The sequence below is a fragment of the Lygodium microphyllum genome, chromosome 15 (assembly GCF_053477565.2).
Source record: "Lygodium microphyllum isolate KBCC chromosome 15, Lygodium_microphyllum_v1.1.10, whole genome shotgun sequence".
NCBI classification, from domain to species: domain Eukaryota; kingdom Viridiplantae; phylum Streptophyta; class Polypodiopsida; order Schizaeales; family Lygodiaceae; genus Lygodium; species Lygodium microphyllum.
The window spans coordinates 91469518-91487484 of record NC_141149.1 but is presented as its reverse complement, the minus strand read 5'-3'; the positions used below and the strand labels follow the sequence as shown (position 1 = coordinate 91487484).

At 43.5% G+C, this 17967-nt stretch overlaps 1 protein-coding gene across 1 annotated transcript in view; it reads right to left on the bottom strand.

The window, feature by feature from the left end:
- Window positions 1-17967, bottom strand: part of LOC148024757 (uncharacterized) — a 257074-nt gene that overhangs the window by 219342 nt on the left and 19765 nt on the right. The window contains exons 2-3 of the mRNA XM_087694408.1: window positions 11725-11934; window positions 11405-11602 (exon numbers count right to left, since the gene is read on the bottom strand). Of these exons, the coding sequence (XP_087550534.1) occupies window positions 11405-11602; window positions 11725-11934 (408 nt within the window). The remainder of the gene's footprint in view (window positions 1-11404; window positions 11603-11724; window positions 11935-17967) is intronic.

The following is a 17967-nucleotide window of genomic DNA, read 5'->3' as shown; positions in this document are numbered from 1 at the left end:
TTGAATGCTAAAATGAATGCAAACCTGAAAGCGCGTATGAGGGTGTGCAGCAACATGTAACAAAAAGTCATGAATGACATGGATACAAAGCAAAAAGATGTGTTTGGAAAATTGCAGGAGACATTTAGGGAAGAACTAAGTGATGCTGTAGAAGCAAATAGGAAATCATGCTCTAACGGTTGGGATGATGCAAAATATAAAGAAATCAAGGCTAACTTGCAATTGGATATGATAGATAGCTTGAACAAGATAAGGGGCGCTTGGAAAGCAGATATGGATGTATTGAAATCTGATACAAATGCACACATAGCAACCAAGGACATGGACATTGTTGAACTCAAAAGGCACTTAGCGTGATGTAACAATGAATTAGTGACAAACAGGTCAATGACAGATGCACAAATAGCAATGCCAGACACACTAAAATTAAAGAAAGAGGTGGAAAGTTTTAAAAAAGACATGCACACATGGGTGAATGTGGTAGAGGGAGCTCAAAAGAAAGTAGAAAATGTTTAGCAAACAGTGAAGAAAATGCACAATGGATTGAGGTAGTCAAAAGAAACAAAGGAATGCCTCCGAACAAAGTAGAAATGATGAACGCAACACTAGAGGAGGAAGCAAAGAGGAAACTTCATGCATTGCGTGTATGTGTGGTGGGGTGGGCTAAAAAAGAAACTCCCAAGAGGATGCTAAAACACTTTGTGCTAAGATGGGTCCAGACGACACATGTATTATGGATGCTTGGAGGATAGGTGATCCAAATGACAAAAGACGTTGGATCCTCATACTGAAATTCGGGGATATGGACAGAAAAAGGGCCTTATCAAAAAGAAAGGCTTTGAAGGGTGAAAAGATTTACCTCGATAAGTGTTGGGTATTTCACTCACGCCTCACTTACGCCTACGCTCACATAGGAATGCCAGTGATCAGTAAGACACTGGGGCACTTTTTACTCTTGGTAGGAGAGGTTTTTTCCCCCAAACTTATGGTATTTTTTCGTATGTGCTTATGACACACACTTACGGGCACTTATCGTGTTTGGGTGTGAACACCCCCCTACAACCCTAAGGTTTAAGGGTTGTACCTTGTACTTTCAGCTCACACTCTTTCAGTCTATTGCATTGGGTGTCGTGCTTCACTCTCTACTATCTACTAGTTTTCTGTGCTGAGCTTCAATCCTGTCCTCTCTCACATTTGGTATCAGAGTATTGGCTCTGCTCTGCTCAACTCAGTTCAGAGCAGCTCCGCTTAGTCTCCAAGAGTCCCCGCTCAATACTAGATCTGCCCGACTATCCACTGTCAACTCTGGAGTTTCCCTGCTCCTGGTTAGTCAATCTGCACCTCCATCAACTGCTACCTGCACCTGAGAAAGGCCGCCCGTCAGACTGCAACGATCAACCTGAGAACGTCTCGCCACGTCACCCACAGCCTCCTACGCTAGCCTGCCAGTCATCAATCCTTGCCAACTCAGCTCACGACTGAAGCGCCCGACTGAAACACCGCCAGTCAACCCATTTGACACCTGCTGACGGCTCTGTGCTAGTATAATTTTTCTGGTTTTTTTTTTACTTTTTAATTTCAATTGCAATTTCTGGAAGCAAGGGTTCCACGCCACAGACAAAGAATTCATGAAACGTGTCTGGGACACATTGAAAGCAATTTCTAGACACATTCATCAAAATTTTTTGGGGCTTTTATGTTTTCTGGGAACATTGGCATACGCACTGCAGTTACAGTCACTAAAATACTATTTTGACAAACGCGAGGCAAGAAATTTTGGGGATTTTGCTGGTAAACACTGATTGCACATTGGACTGCATGCATAACAGACAGTTTTGACAGAGTGCACCTTTGCACGCTAATTGCAGAAAGTTATTTCCTACAATTTCTGAAAATTTTCAGATTTCTAGTGTAGTCCTGCTCATTGCTCTTTTGCATCTTTCTTTGGTAATTGACAATCATGGCAGATCAGGGAGGAGATGTTTTCACCTATGTATCCAAGGAGGACAGATTGGATGGAAATAACTATTCACTTTGGTCCTTCATGATGAAGAATGTACTTGTGGCCAAAAATCTTTGGAATTATGTCCGTGGAGAATAAGCTTGACCTGGAGTTGTGGCTCCAGCTACGAGGACGTGCACCACGGGCACCTCAGCATACTCCACTTCAGCCACTTCCCCAAAGAACAACAACTCAAAAAGCATGGGATACACAGGATGCACAGGCTTTGTCGCTGATTGCATTGGCAGTTCAGTGGTCAATCATCCCCCACATTTGTTCAACAGCTTCTTCACGAGAAGCTTGGCTAACTTTGGAGCAGATGTTTGCAGGCAAGAATGAGACTCGCATCTCTTTCTTAAAGAAAGAGCTAGAGACATTGAAAATGGATGAAGGTGATTCTATTCAAGATCACTTAAACAAAATTCAGGACTTGCGAGAGCAACTCATGAATGTTGATGAGTACTATTCGGATGCACAGATGATATCTACCACTTTGAAATCATTGCCTCCTTCGTACCTAACTTTTCATATGGCCTTAAACCTCACCATGAGGATTGCCGCACAGCTAATCACTTTTCTTCAATTAGTCCGTTTTCTTCTAGAGGAGGAGCAAACATGGAGGAATACTGGTGTGGATGCTATAGCCTTTGAGCAGGCCTTTATGGATAGACAGAAGGGCAAAGGCAGTCAAGTGAAGAATGCTCCACAGAGTTCTGGGACTTCTGGCACATCACAAGCAAATAAAAAACAAGGGAGCACGCAAGCCAAAAAGGGAAAATGCCATTATTGCAAGAAGCCAGGCCACTACATTACTGAGTGCAGAAAGCGCATTGCCAAAGAGAAGAAAAAGAAGTCAGGAATGTCTGTTTCTGATGCTCCTTCCACTGCTACTAGATCCGCGTCCTTTGTTGCAAACAATGACTATTGTTTTTACACATGCAGTTATGACAACTCTTGGGAAGATCGAGCATTCAACTCTACTAAGGATACAAGCACTTGGTTTTTTGACAATGGTGCTTCTAGGCATACTACATCTCACAGAGATTTATTTGTATCTGTTAATGCAGCTCCAGTTGGCAAGTCCATATAGTGTGCCAACAATGCATCATGCCCTGTTAGAGGTATTGGGGAGATTGTGCTCACAACCATTGATGGCTCTGTTCTCCGCCTACAGGATGCTTTATTTGTGCCAGACATAAAGAAGAGTTTGATCTCTATCTGTTCTTTGGCACGTTGTTGGATTGCAAGTCACATTTGATGATGACAGATGCATGGTGAGAGACAAAGAACACATGACTTTAGTCTTGACAGGCACTTTATGTTATGGGTTATATAAGTTGGATGCTCTTTCAGTTGATCACTTAACGTATTTGACATCCACTCTTACTCCTGCTATGATATAGACAGAGTTATGGCATGCTAGGATGGGGCATGTGAACTTTAGCAGCTTAATGCTCTTACAGCATACGCAAATGCTAGATGGATTACCTCTATTGGAGAGACCTCCTGAGCACTTGTGTGAAGGGTGTATTTTGGGAAAATTGCATCGTTTTTTGTTTCCCCATGATGTTTCTTTTAGAGCAACAGCTAGGTTGCAGTTAGTGCATTCAGATGTCTGTAGGCCTATGCAAACAAAGTCATTGGGAGGATGTTACTATTTTGTGACTTTTATTGATGACTTTACTCGATTTTGCTGGGTCTACTCTATGGTCAAAAAGTCAGAAGTGTATGATGCATTCTTGGCTTTTATTGCACTTGTTGAAAACCAGTCTGGTTGTAAAATTAAGACTCTCCGTTCGGACCGAGAGGGGGAATACATGTCCTCTATGCTGAATTCCTTTTTGAAGCAGAAGGGCATTGTCCATCACTACACTATTGCTTATACTCCACAGCAGAATGGGGTTGCAGAGAGAAAGAATCGGTCACTCATGGAGATGGCCAAATGTATGCTGAAGGCAAAGAGCTTGCCTCACAGTTTCTGGAAGGCAGCCGTCATGTGTACTTGCCATGTTTTGAACAAATGCCCCACCAAAGCTTTTAAAAAAATTACACCTTTTGAGGCTTGGAACAACCGGAAACTTTCTATTAGACACTTTCATACCTTCTGGTGCCTTGCATATGCACATACTCCAAAGGTACTCAGAAAAAGGTTGGATAACAAGGCTGTTAAATGCATTTTTGTGGGATATACTGGTGAGAGGAAAGGCTACAGACTCTATGATCCTGTTTCTAAAAAGGTGTTTGTCAGTAGGGATGTACTATTTGATGAAAAATCAGAATTGTCCCTGGCTGGTTTAGACACATATCAAGCTGCCCATGATGTATTTGAAGGGATGATGCCCATTACATTTGGTAATTCACCTACAGTTTCAGCAAGTGAACTCTGCCCATTACATTTGGTGATTCAGCTGGAGTTTTAGCAAGTGAACTCAATGTTTAGCCAGCTGCTCCTTTGGAAAATGCAGAAAATCAGCCATTGGCTGATCTGAATATTCAGCAAAATGCTGAAACTGAAACTCAGTAAGAGCTTTAGCATAGTCAGGAAGCAAGACAAATGCCTAGATGGTATTTACAGACTATGAAAGATAGTCATCTGGAGATACCCATGGCTGGTCGTACTAGAAGGCAAGCTCGTATGCATGATACTACACATACCATGGAGTTCGTTATGGCAACAAGCACCCTTGATGATGAGGAGCCTGAATGTTTTGAAGATGCACAACAAAGTGTGCATTGGATGGTAGCAATGAAAGCTGAATTTGATTCTATCACTAGGAATCAAACATGGGATTTGGTGTAATTTCCATTTGGGAAGAAAGCCATTGGAACAAAATGGGTCTACAAGCTGAAACGGAATGCAGATGGATCCATTGACAAATATAAGGCAAGGCTTGTAGCTAAAGGCTATGCATAGAAAAAAGGCATTGACTATGAGGAGACATTTGCTCCTACTTCCCGTATGACGACCATCAGGTCTATGGTTGCTTTGGCTGCTCATTATGGATGGACTGTGCATCAGTTGGATATTAAAACTGCATTTTTACATGGGAAACTTCATGAGGAAGTATATGTACAGCAGCCCATTGATTTTGCAGTTGAGGGCTTGGAACACTTGGTCTGCAAGCTGAAAAAAGCTTTGTATGGTTTGAAACAAGCTCCTAGAGCTTGGTATGCAAAGATAGATGCTTTCTTGCTTAGCCAAGGGTTCATAAACAGCTCATCTAAGTCTACCCTTTACGTATGTAAAGAGGGGGGATCCATACTGATCATTTGTCTTTATGTTGATGATCTCTTGCTTACAAGGACACATGCTGATTTTCAGCATTTAAACAAAGTTTGCAGCAAACTTTTGACATGTCAGACTTGGGGTCTTTGCATTATTACTTGGGCATTCTGTTCATACATAATGCTAGAGGTATTGGGTTATGACAATCAACATACACTGGTAAACTTCTTGAGAAGTTTGGCTTACAAGATTGCAAGCCAGTTTGTACACCAATGAAACCTAGACTTAAACTGTCATTACATGTTGACAATGATTTGTTTGATATACACACATATGCTCCAACAATTGGATGTCTTATTTACTTATGCAACACTAGGCCAGACATACAGTTTGCAATTTCAGCCCTGAGCAGATATATGCATCAGCCACACATGTCACATTGGCAAGCTCTTAAGCGTGTCTTCCATTACTTGCAAGATACTAGATCTCTTGGATTGCTTTATGCCAAGGGGGGACCATTGCAGTTACATGCTTATAGTGATTCTGATTGGCTGGTGATTATGATTCACGTTGCTCCACTAGTGGCAATTGTTTCTTTCTTGGCTCGTCTTGCATTTCTTGGCTTAGCAACAAACAGTCCATTGTTGCCACATCGTCATGTGAAGTTGAATACAAGGCAGCTTTCACTACCACAGTTGAATGTGTATGCATTAGACGCTTGCTAGCTGATCTAGATGTATCTGTTGCGGAGCCTACTATTTTGTTCACTGACAGTCACAGTGTCATTGCAATGGCACAGAACCCAGTGTTTCATGCACACACGAAAAACATTGAGATACATTATCACTTTGTTAGAGAGAGGCTACATGCAAGTGATATCAGCCTTGTCTATTGTCCTACCACCAGTAATGTGGCAGACATCTTCGCCAAAGCTCTACCATGTGAAAAATTTGAAGCATTTTGCAATGCTTTAAATTTGATCTCCTTTGGTGGCGGATGATCCTTATACTCTTGATCACTCTTCACTCTAAGGGGGTTTTTTGGGTATTTCACTCACGCCTTACGCCTATACTCACATAGGAGTGTCAGTGATCAGTAGAACACTGGGGCACTTTTTACTCTCGGTAGGAGAGGTTTTTTCCCCCAAACTTATGGTATTATTTCATATGTACTTATGACACACACTTATGGGCACTTACTGTGTTCGGGTATGAACACCCCCCTACAAACCTAAGGTTTAAGGGTTGTACCTTGTACTTTCAGCTCACACTCTTTCAATCTATTGCATTGGGTGTCGTGCTTCACTCTCCACTGTCTACTAGTTTTTTGTGCTGAGCTTTGATCCTATCCTCTCTCACAATGAGGATCTCACACCTACACAGTTAGAGCACAAAAGGGCTAGCATGCCAAAAGTGTTGGAGGTACGTAAAGAAGGTCAGTATGCTATGTATAGAGATGGCAGCGTAATCATAGCAAAATGAAGGTCACAATGACAGTACGAGGCCTATGAGACGTAAAAGATGTCCCTTTGAAATTGTAATGGTTCAATTAGACTTTATGTAGGCTATTTTGAGGATACTATATGTGGGATAGACATGGCTATGTATACAGAGACACATCTATGTACAAATTCTAGATTACCGCATGTTGTGGGATACAAATGGAAGAGCATATACAAACCTCGACCCCGTAGACCAAGAGGAACCAAGGGGTCAAGAAGGGTGGCTATTCTTTATCGTGAGAGCCTCCAAGACATGATTTACGTGGTATCACGAGATGTGCATACTAGATATATGTGGGTAAGGCTGAGGATAGGGCCCTCGAGGGATCTATATGTTGTGGTATGCTACTTCCCACCTGCCTCTTCAACATTTTCTCCTAAGGAGGAATCACCATTTGAAGTACTACATGAGGATATTTTGAGATATGAAAGTATTGGGGACATACTACTAGTGGGAGACTTTAATGCTCAAACAGGAAGTGAGCAGTCCACCTTGTATGATACCGAACATGAAATGTTTAAGGAATTGGCATTGGATGAACTAGGGCTTGTCAAGACATCTCAAGATAAGGAGGCGATAGCATATGGATCCCATTTGCTAGCTTTGGGATGTGCTCACGGATTGGCTATATTCAATGGCCCATTAAGATGGCCGAAAGTCGATGATTTCACTTGTTGGAACAGCAAAAAATAAGCCAATATGGTGACTATGTAATGGGCTCACCAACGTTAATTCCTGATATCAAGCAATTGGAGATATCTAATAAGCCGGTTTAGTGTTAGCGGCCAACCATGCAAACCTAAAATTTACTCTAGCATGTGGTCAGAGACAAGAAACATACACATAGTTACACACATTCCCACATTATGAATTTCTAGAGCAAATGTCGCATATCTACAGTGATGTAGTGCGAGATGGCTTAAGCCAGCTAAACCAACATGAACCGCTGGAACATGTCACTAGATCTCTAGCAAAGGTTTTACATGGTGCAGCTTCAGAGGCATTCCCATGTAAGATGGGCTCTACTGCAATACACAATTGTACTGCCCCTCCAAATGCTTGGAATGCTGATGAGTGCAGACAAACTAGGACCGGCTACGAAGAGATATTACACTAGGGACATGCACACACAAGCAGGCACGGAATATCTTTCATCATCTTGTGCGGAAAAAGAATTGAGATTATTCAGCCAAACTAGAGTCAAAGATGTATCAGCTCTTTTTGGGCAAATATAGTAAGAAGGCATGGAGGAAATTTCACGGGAGACAACCCCCAATTTAGTTGACATCACCTATTATCATCTAAAACAAGAAACGCCCACCTAGACACTTGAGCAAAGACAAGATAGAGCATAGTAGATCATGGATATACTCTAACCCAAAGGTGTGGCTCAACACCAAATATGATATATAGATGCTCATGGATGACAATCCAGAAATTAGTCTCTTCAATTGGCTTCAAACGTAGATTTCTTAATTAGACTCTAATTCATTTACCAAATAGTTCATTTTAAGAGCTTCATATGGGTCTTAAGAGGTAAGATAGGGCTCATCCTCAAGCCTAGGGTTATGCAAATCTATTTGCCCATTTTTTCCGAGAGGAGACATGTATTGTTGCTATGACAAACCTAAGGCTCACGCACTTGCATAGGCACATCTATATCTCAAAATAAACAAGATGTTGTGGTGCCTCAAAATCATGGATGAATTAAGATAAAGTGACTCAACTGGCCACGCCTAAAACCATGTCCAGCAAATGTTCCCCTCTTTAATTCATAAACCAAGGCCTGCAAATCAGGAGCCTCAAAATGTACTTTGGTGAGATGAGGTTTGTCTGTTCCTACTACCCATAGTATGTAAGCTCTTTTTCTATTTTGAAATACCAAGTGAGGCTCCACCAAAATCTATCCCAATCAGCGCAAGACCAAAGCAAGAAGATGCCAAAGATGTGAAGGGAAGTTCACCACTTCCACCCGTATAGGACAAGCTTTCCAAAGAACATCTTGGAATTCTTTTATGGGCTGCCATAGAACAACATGAACTAATTGTCCATCCAAGAAAAAATGAATGAAATGCATGATTCAGATTCCGAGCACAAGCTTCCAAGATGCTAATGAGGACCTTGAAGAACCCTTTCAGCCCATCATAAATTTCCCCAATAACAGGATCCTACACCTATCCATTGGCAACATCATTATGCAAATCATTACACCAAAACAGGTCTCTAACACACCTAGATACAGACAGTGAGAGGAGTTTGGCCTATGAAATAAAAGATGGGAGCCCTCTCATGAAAAGCTACAATTCTACAAAACAATGTCTGTTCCCAAAACTACCACACTATGCTCTCCTTCTAACAATCTAGCAAACTAGTTTCTTTCACTTCATTTGCATAAACATAATCACTCATCATGCTGTTAGCTTGAGAAAGCACACATGGAAACCTCTCGTTCCTCTCTTGTTGAAGAGGACAAGAGCTCAATTGAGGGCGTTCAGAATGCTAAGCCCAAAGGATCAATTGCTAGCTTGAGGGTTTGCCTATTTCATCTCTTTCTCCACCATCTTGAGAATCCTCCACCCAAGATTCCACATTTGAATCCACAATGTCTTTCTCCATACCAACATGAATGTTCTAGTCAAGAAACTTAATATGAATGCCACTCCAAGCATCCTAGGTAGACTAACAAACCCAACTCGCAACCATTTGTAAAGCTCACAGCCTACTGCAGAGCAAGAAGAGGTCATACTTGGCCATGTTAGAGCATGAGTTTTATCAACTATCTACAACAAGGTGGCATGGAAGGCATTCCACGAGCCCATAGCCCATACCTATTACCTCTCTAGAGGTATGTGTATGCTACCTTGCTCTACCAAGTGCCTTGATAGCCTCCTCTCCCTCAACCATTAGAGAGCTGACCCACCTCCTCCACCCTCTTTAGAACAACTATGATCTGAGATGCCATTGAGAGACTCTAGAATGGTTGAGCACAAGACCATGGTAGACTGGTAGCAATGCACCTCTCACATGTGTGATGTTTTGTCACTGCTCCTAACCCACCTATTTAACAAAGCCCTTTGCAAAGGCCTCCCTACCAGTTGGTGAGCTAATACTATAGTACCAACCCTGAAAGCTAGTATCCTATGGTTTCCACTAAATATAGGACCATCATGGTTGGCCAAGCGCTAGCCAAGCTTTATGGATCCGTACTAGAGCATGAAGAAAATGTGCAAAGATGAACCAATGTCGAGCAGGTGGACAGGTAGTATTCAAGATAGGGTATTCTATTCTTGGCCACATCCTCACACTCCAACCCATCATCTAGGAGAGTAGAGCACATGGTTGATGGATCTATTGTTGCTTTGTGGATTTCTGCACCGCGTTTGATACAATTCCATGAGCCTAGTTCATGCAGTAATTACAGAGCTAGGCGTCCATGCTAAGGTGCATTGTGTTGTTTTGGCATTGTATGAGGCCGAGCTCAAGGAAGGATTTTCTTTTCCCTTTGTGCACATGCATACTTATTCTAAAGTGAAACAATTCCCCTAGAGGGAACAGCTCAAGTAAAACCCACTGCCCTTTTTGCACTCACTTTGATAGCATTGCGTTTTTGTGTTGTCTGCTTGGCTGCGTTAAAAACCCAATTGGGCAGACCTCCAAGTGAAAACCTTTGCATACGTGCAAGCATCCATCTCTTTTGCTTCTTTGAGCAGAGACAATGAGCTTAAATGACTCACACTCTGGAAACCAAGCGGCCATCACTTCAGTTATGGCTACATTCCCTCATCACCAGGTGGCCACATGGTAGCCAGGCTTTATGGGTTGGTACTAAAGCATGAGCTGAGAAAATGGGCAGAGATGTAAACACATCAAGCATGTGGACAGGCAGGGTTCAAGAGAGGGTATTCTACTCTCAACCCCATCCTCGCACTTTGACAAGAGCAGAGCACACATGCAAACCAAACTGATGCAAAGACTACAAGATCTCTGAGTTTTTTATGAGATTTGTTGGGGGTGTTAGTATTGTATGAGTTAGTCACAAGTTGTGGTCCAAGCTTCAAGATGAATGTCAAACGGAGATCATCAGCACCATTGGAGTGAAGCAAGGTTTTCCATTCTCACCCAATTTCTTTGGGATAAAGATTAATGAGATATACCAATTTTTGTTGATATACTGGAAGGGCAGGGAGCTGATCTTGGGAGTATTGACAGGTCATCTCAGATACTCCTGAGGGGTTGCAGTGACAGCAGAAGCTAAGCAGTTCAGGAATGCAACTCAACAGTAGACAGTGTTTCCAGTTCATTAGGGGTTATGCACTACCATTCCAGTACCCACAAAGCCATCACCTAAGGGTAGAGCCTTTTATACAGGATAGACTATGCAGGAAACACCATAGAGTGTACATAAGTATAGAGTACTACTACTTCTGCCCTATAAAATACTACAACTCTACTTTGCAGCATGGGACTCTGCAACTGTATTCCCATATAGGGTCTCTTCTAAAGCTCTGGAGAGCCGAAGCAACTCACATGTGAATGCAGAGTCTTTCTAAAGCTCTGGTGAGGTGGCCAATTTTCCTCGCACAAAAACAGAGAGAGAACAGATATAACATGTGAATGTTTTCAAAGTAACCACAAACATTGCAGGTCTTGTGCTTGATAAACCAAGTACTCTACCTTGTTGAAAACAGCCATTGAAACAGTTGATCGGACTTTCATGCCTACCCTCTGGCTTATTGTGAAGCACATGTGCTGAGAAAGACTCTGCATTACTGATGTGATCAGCATGCTCAGCACAAGAAAGACACCGAACCATGGATGCAGGTTCTTATCAGTGTGTTGGACCACTTGTACCAAAATCTTCAAAAGATAAACCTGTAACATGCACCCAGAACACAAGATGTTAGTTAATTTGGTTAGGTTCAGTTCTCTGCTTGATAGGTAAAAACAGTGGGCCTAGCTCTTCTCTGAAAGAAAACAGTGGGCCTAGCTTGTACCTGCATGACAACAGCTGCTAACCACACAGGCTTAAAGCAAGCAGCCTTTAAATATTGCCTTCCGAAGGAGAGCCAAAGCAGCTTCCATACTGCTGGCATGCCTTTCACTCCTCCAGAAACCTCCTGTCTTGTCTTTACAAATGATTCCATCCATCTCTGCTCGCAATACAGCGTGCAGTCTTTGGGGATTACATCATAAAGGTCCTCAGCCTGGATAAAGTAAGGCAATCATCTTCTCTCTCTCTCTCTCTCTCTCTCTCTCTCTCTCTCTCTCTCTCTCTCTCTCATGAGGAAGCTTAAATTAAATGAGCATATGTACATCAGGCCTTCTGGCCAGCGTGTGAGATCGAAGAGCTTGTCCACATCAAACAGGCAGGGGGCCTGCTTGCTTGGCATTGAGTGGATGTCTTAGATTGCTAGATGGCAGAGACTACTAAAAGAGAAACCAGTGGACATGAGAATGAACTTGACACGACCAATTGGGCTGACCACAGGAGGCACTGCATCAGTGGGGCAGTACAAGACTCCAACTAAAGATGGAAAGTTTTACTATGAAAAAACAGAAGGAGAGCTCATGAAAATGCCAATCCCACAAGTGCCAAGCAATGGACAAAGATGCAAAGGCTGATTGCAACAAACGGTCTGGATGATGTGAAAGCCCTCATAAGAGATGAGATTGCAGCAATACATATGCCAATCATTGACAAGGTGATGAAGTACAAGATGGCTTAAGCCAGTTAGACCAGCATGAACCATTGGAGGATGTCACTAAATCTCTAATGAAAGTTTCACATACAGCAGCTACAAAGGCATTCCCATGTAAGATGGGCTCTACTGCACCACGCAGATGCACTGCCCCTGAAAATGCTTGGTATGATGATGAGTGCAGACAGACCACCTACAGAGGGATATTATACTAGGGACATGCACGCACAAGCATGCACAGAATGTATTCCGTCGTCGTGCAGAAAAAGAAGAGGGATTATCTAGCCAAACTAGAGTCTGAGATGCATCAACTCTTTTCGAACAGGGACAGCAAGAAGGCATGGAGGCAATTTCATGGTAGACAACCCCCAATTCAGTTGACATCACCTACGGTATGGCATGAACATGCTAGTGCATTGTATGATGTTCCATCACAAGAGCAAATTCCTTGTCCATCAAACTCTAGGCCAACAGAGTGTGGATTCTTTATGGAAAAAATGGTGAGGTATGCCATTTGGACATTAAAGAATGGGAGAGCACATGATCAAGATGGCCTTGTGGTAGAACATTTTGCACATGCATGTTATGCATTGGCCCCTATCTTGTCAAATATCTTCAATAGAGCTGTATGTGAAGGGTTTCCACCAAGTTGGTGTGACAATACAATAGTACTGATTTTTAAGAGCGGCGATCCATTGGTCATTAACAACTACTGCACTATTATGATTGGCCATGTGCTAGCAAAGATATATGCCTCTATTGTGGGCATGAGTTGAGTTGGTGGGCTGAAACAAAGGGGATACGGTCTACAAGACAAGCTGTTTTCCGCCAAGGATACAATACAGTAGACCATATATTCACACCGAGGGCCTTGATTGAGGAAGGATGATCATGAAGGCAAAAAATCTATTGTTGTTTCGTGGATTTCCACAAAGCTTTTAATACAGTACCACATGCAAGATTCATGCAGAGGTTGCAAACCATTGGGGTCCCAGAGGATATGCAATGGTGTATTTATACATTGGATGAGACAATGATAGGTAGAGTACGAGTGCTTGGAGGCACAAGAGACTCACTATCTAGCACCGTTGGTGTAAAGCAAGGCTGTCCACTCTCTCCTTTGCTGTTTGGATTGTACATTGACGAGATTTCAAATTACAGACAAAGATCGAGTGGTATGGGAGCCAGCTTTGGCTGGGGTATTGATACCAATTTTGTTATATACATACGGTTTGGTGCTCATCTCAAATTCACCTAAGGGGCTACATCGACATCTAGATGCATTGCATGTGTTTTGTGAAGAGAAAGACCTCAAGGTTAATCTTGGAAAGACTAAAATTATGGTCTTTAACACCTCGGCAGCTTGGGTGGCACGCTAAGAGCATCACTTTATGTATGACACTCAATCTGTGGAAATGGTTAGACAATATGTATACCTTGGGATCACTTTCAAAGGGGCACAGTTTTCATGGAAGGAGACTTCACAGGCTAGGCTTGCACAGGCATATGTAGCTTTGGGTAATCTAGAGCAACAGTGTGCACACATACAGTTCCAGGAGCCTTGCACCAAATTGTGGCTCTTTGACACTTTAGTTATGCCCACACTACTCTATGGAGCAGCCATTTGGGGCCCAAGCCTTTATCATACTAGACGGGCACCTCTCATGAACTATAACGGGCCTAAAGCACAACATTATTATGGTTGGGAACATATGGAGAGACCTAGGGAAGAGGAAGTCTGGAGGCAAGGAAGGAGGGGAGAGAAGTGAAGTCTGGGGAGATGGGGAAAGAGGAGACAAAATTGAAGTTTGGGGTGAGGGGAAGAGGGGGATCGGCCATGTCGATGAGGAGTCATACCAAGGCCCAAGGTCTTCCACCTAGAAAACCATAGCAGACCACTGCGACTACATCCACTCCAGCTACCTAGTCTAGTGATGCTATGCCTCCCGCTACTACACCATCTGCTCTATCTCCCCCAGTGGCTACTGGACATGTGGCACACAGACAGCCTCAGTAGTCTATATCTTTCACTACTCCTGAAAGAGTAAGTAATCGATCTGCTAGTACCAATCCCATTGCACTTTACACATCCATTTCACATTCACCTCCATCTAGGACTATCTCACCACCTTGTCAGGCAATTCATTGGCAATCCTGCTAGTGGGCGTATGGGATCGTGGTCACATCCTTATATTCACCCCATCTTCACACTCTTAGGCTATTGAGTCGGGCCCATAGGATTTTGTCCTTAGATTTTCATTCTTAACTCTTCTGCTACATTTACTCACACACACATACACATTTGCATCATTACATTGTTTGTTCAGTTAGCTTTTTATTTCAACTTTGTTTTGGAGTATCTCACTATACTGACCTTTGAACTTGCAGATCTTCATCTCTTTTGCAGGGTTCTATTTTCAGTGTAGAGCTAACATGGAGGTTTACACCGCTCTTGCCCAAGTTGGAGACGTGGGATGTGCGTTGTTCCATTTATGGTTTCATCATCCTAGGAGTTTTGCTCTTCTACCAATGTGGACGCTTCCCCTCCCAAGACGAATCGTGCAACATCTCTCTAGATGCTATCATGGTGGTAACTTCTATCTAGTTCTTCCAGTTGGGATGCTTCCTCACATCATGGTTCTCAACACCACACAAAGCCCAATATCCACCTCCTCTTCCTCCTTCAGCATTGATATCCACGGTTGAGATGGGCATGGCTCAGTCGATATGATAGGTATCCCAAGTGCCAAGTGCAATAAGATTTCGACCTAGTTTTACACTTGTTGCCAAGTCTAAAACCGCAAACCCAAAGATCTTACACACGTTCACGAAATGTCGAATCAATTGGATGTTCATGCATAAAATGATCTAAGGTTTTATCCTAAGGATCATTCGTTCTAATGATGAAACTCCGACGGAGTTGCAAATTTCTAGGACCATGGGCCAACATAATTAGGAATGGGTTGGAGGATACCCCAAACCCTGCTACTCGGCTAGAGGTAATTCTGTGCCCGGAGGACGCCATTCAATGGGTGGAATGATCCCGTGGAATGATGCAACACATGTGCAAAAAGGTTGCAACACTGTATAGACTTGAGATTTGTCCACAAGAGAGTTTTGTCATCTCTCGAAATGGGGTTGGCAAGTTATTGAAAGAATTTAACTTACAAAAGGATGAGTAATCATCCTGTTACTCACTTTTCTTGGGGAATAATTGCCAAGGAAAAGGAAAGTTAGGTATTTGCCTTGAAGCAAATGACCAGACAATAAACTAAAGCGACACGGTCGCTGGAATCTACCACAACAAGACCTAAAGTATTGGTAGGGTATGACCCTAACCCAAGAATGATGGGAATCTTGCCAAGTTGCAATTGATTCCGGATCGAATGCGGGTTGCATTCGGAGAAAAGGAGTCACTCCTTAACAGTTTGCCAGCTAAACGACCATTGGAAATTGATTGTGCTTGTATCAGTTTGGAAAGTACTGTTTGCATTGTTTGCTCAATGAACTAAAGGACGAAAATATATCTAAATACTTCAGGTTGAAGCCTGAAGGGAGAGGCAGCTTCAGTTACCCCCGACTGCCTGCCTGACCCTAACCAAGGGGGTTGTTAGCCGCGCCGGGAACGTGAACCGAACCCGCCGCGAGAGGTCTCTCCGTTGAGTTCTACTTGGAGGAGGAGGACGCTTGGGTGCCAGAGGGGGCTCTGGCCGTAAATCCCTCGCCTTCCGGGCCCTGCACAAGAGGCTAACGTGACTCGGGATTGGATCTCGAGGCCCGCATACTAGTCTACGGGCGGAAACTTGGATTAGTGATCCCTGGTGAATTACTGGATAGCCTTCGGGCGGATTATGAATATGCCTACAGGCGGGAACTCCTTGTATTTCAAAGATAAAAGGATAAAATGATAATAAAGAAGTTGTTTGGCATTGTTTTCTTTATGTCCTGTGATAAGATTACGTGAAGGAACCGGTGCATAACAGGGTTAATTCAAAGAAGTTGTTTGTATATGTCAAACTAATGTGGTAGGTAATTACATAACTAAAACAAACCGAGGAAAGTGCGGAGGATGGACCATGGGTCCGTCCTACGGATGGGTGGTCCCGGTTAGCCGGGAACTTTTCTCAAAGTCTTCGACGAACAGAAGGATGATCAACATCACCGAAACAAGTAATGAGAACGATGACTTGGAATTACCGATTACCCGATTCACGCTGTTTTAGGGGAACGGAATGGAACTATGCCTTTTGGCAGAGAGGTCGAGCCTTGCATCCCTCTCGTTTCCCATTCTCCTTGAACCAAGTGCAGCATGAATCCGCTTCAAACCAGGCGTTTCTGCGTAAAGTAGTTCGATCAGGTCTGACGCTAGTCGCTGTTAGTAAAAGACCAAACAATTCCGGTCGATCCTAAGTGGGAACGGCCAGGACACTTCCGTTACGTGGTAGACGCGGAAAGTCCTAGATTGCAAAACCCGCAACATTCCATGGGAGTGCCGGGTGGAGTTTTCTAGACAACCTTTCCGATGGGCTGCTAAGACGTGTTCTAGAGGATTCTAGTGGAACTCCACCCGGCACTCCCATGGAATGTTGCGGGTTTTGCAATCTAGGACTTTCCGCGTCTGCCACGTAACGGAAGTGTCCTGGCCGTTCCCACTTAGGATCGACCGGAATTGTTTGGTCTTTTACTAACAGCGACTAGCGTCAGACCTGATCGAACTACTTTACGCAGAAACGCCTGGTCTGAAGCGGATTCATGCTGCACTTGGTTCAAGGAGAATGTGAAACGAGAGGGATGCAAGGCTCGACCTCTCTGCCAAAAGGCATAGTCCCATTCCGTTCCCCTAAAACAGCGTGAATCGGGTAATCGGTAATTCCAAGTCATCGTTCTCATTACTTGTTTCGGTGATGTTGATCATCCTTCTGTTCGTCGAAGACTTTGAGAAAAGTTCCCGGCTAACCGGGACCACCCATCCGTAGGACGGACCCATGGTCCATCCTCCGCACTTTCCTCGGTTTGTTTTAGTTATGTAATTACCTACCACATTAGTTTGACATATACAAACAGCTTCTTTGAATTAACCCTGTTATGCACCGGTTCCTTCACGTAATCTTATCACAGGACATAAAGAAAACAATGCCAAACAACTTCTTTATTATCATTTTATCCTTTTATCTTTGAAATACAAGGAGTTCCGCCCGTAGGCATATTCATAATCCGCCCGAAGGCTATCCAGTAATCCACCAGGGATCACTAATCCAAGTTTCCGCCCGTAGACTAGTATGCGGGCCTCGAGATCCAATCCCGAGTCACGTTAGTCTCTTGTGCAGGGCCCGGAAGGCGAGGGATTTACGGCCAGAGCCCCCTCTGGCACCCAAGCGTCCTCCTCCTCCAAGTAGAACTCAACGGAGAGACCTCTCGCGGCGGGTTCGGTCCACGTTCCCGGCGCGGCTAACAACCCCCTTGGTTAGGGTCAGGCAGGCAGTCGGGGGTAACTGAAGCTGCCTCTCCCTTCAGGCTTCAACCTGAAGTATTTAGATA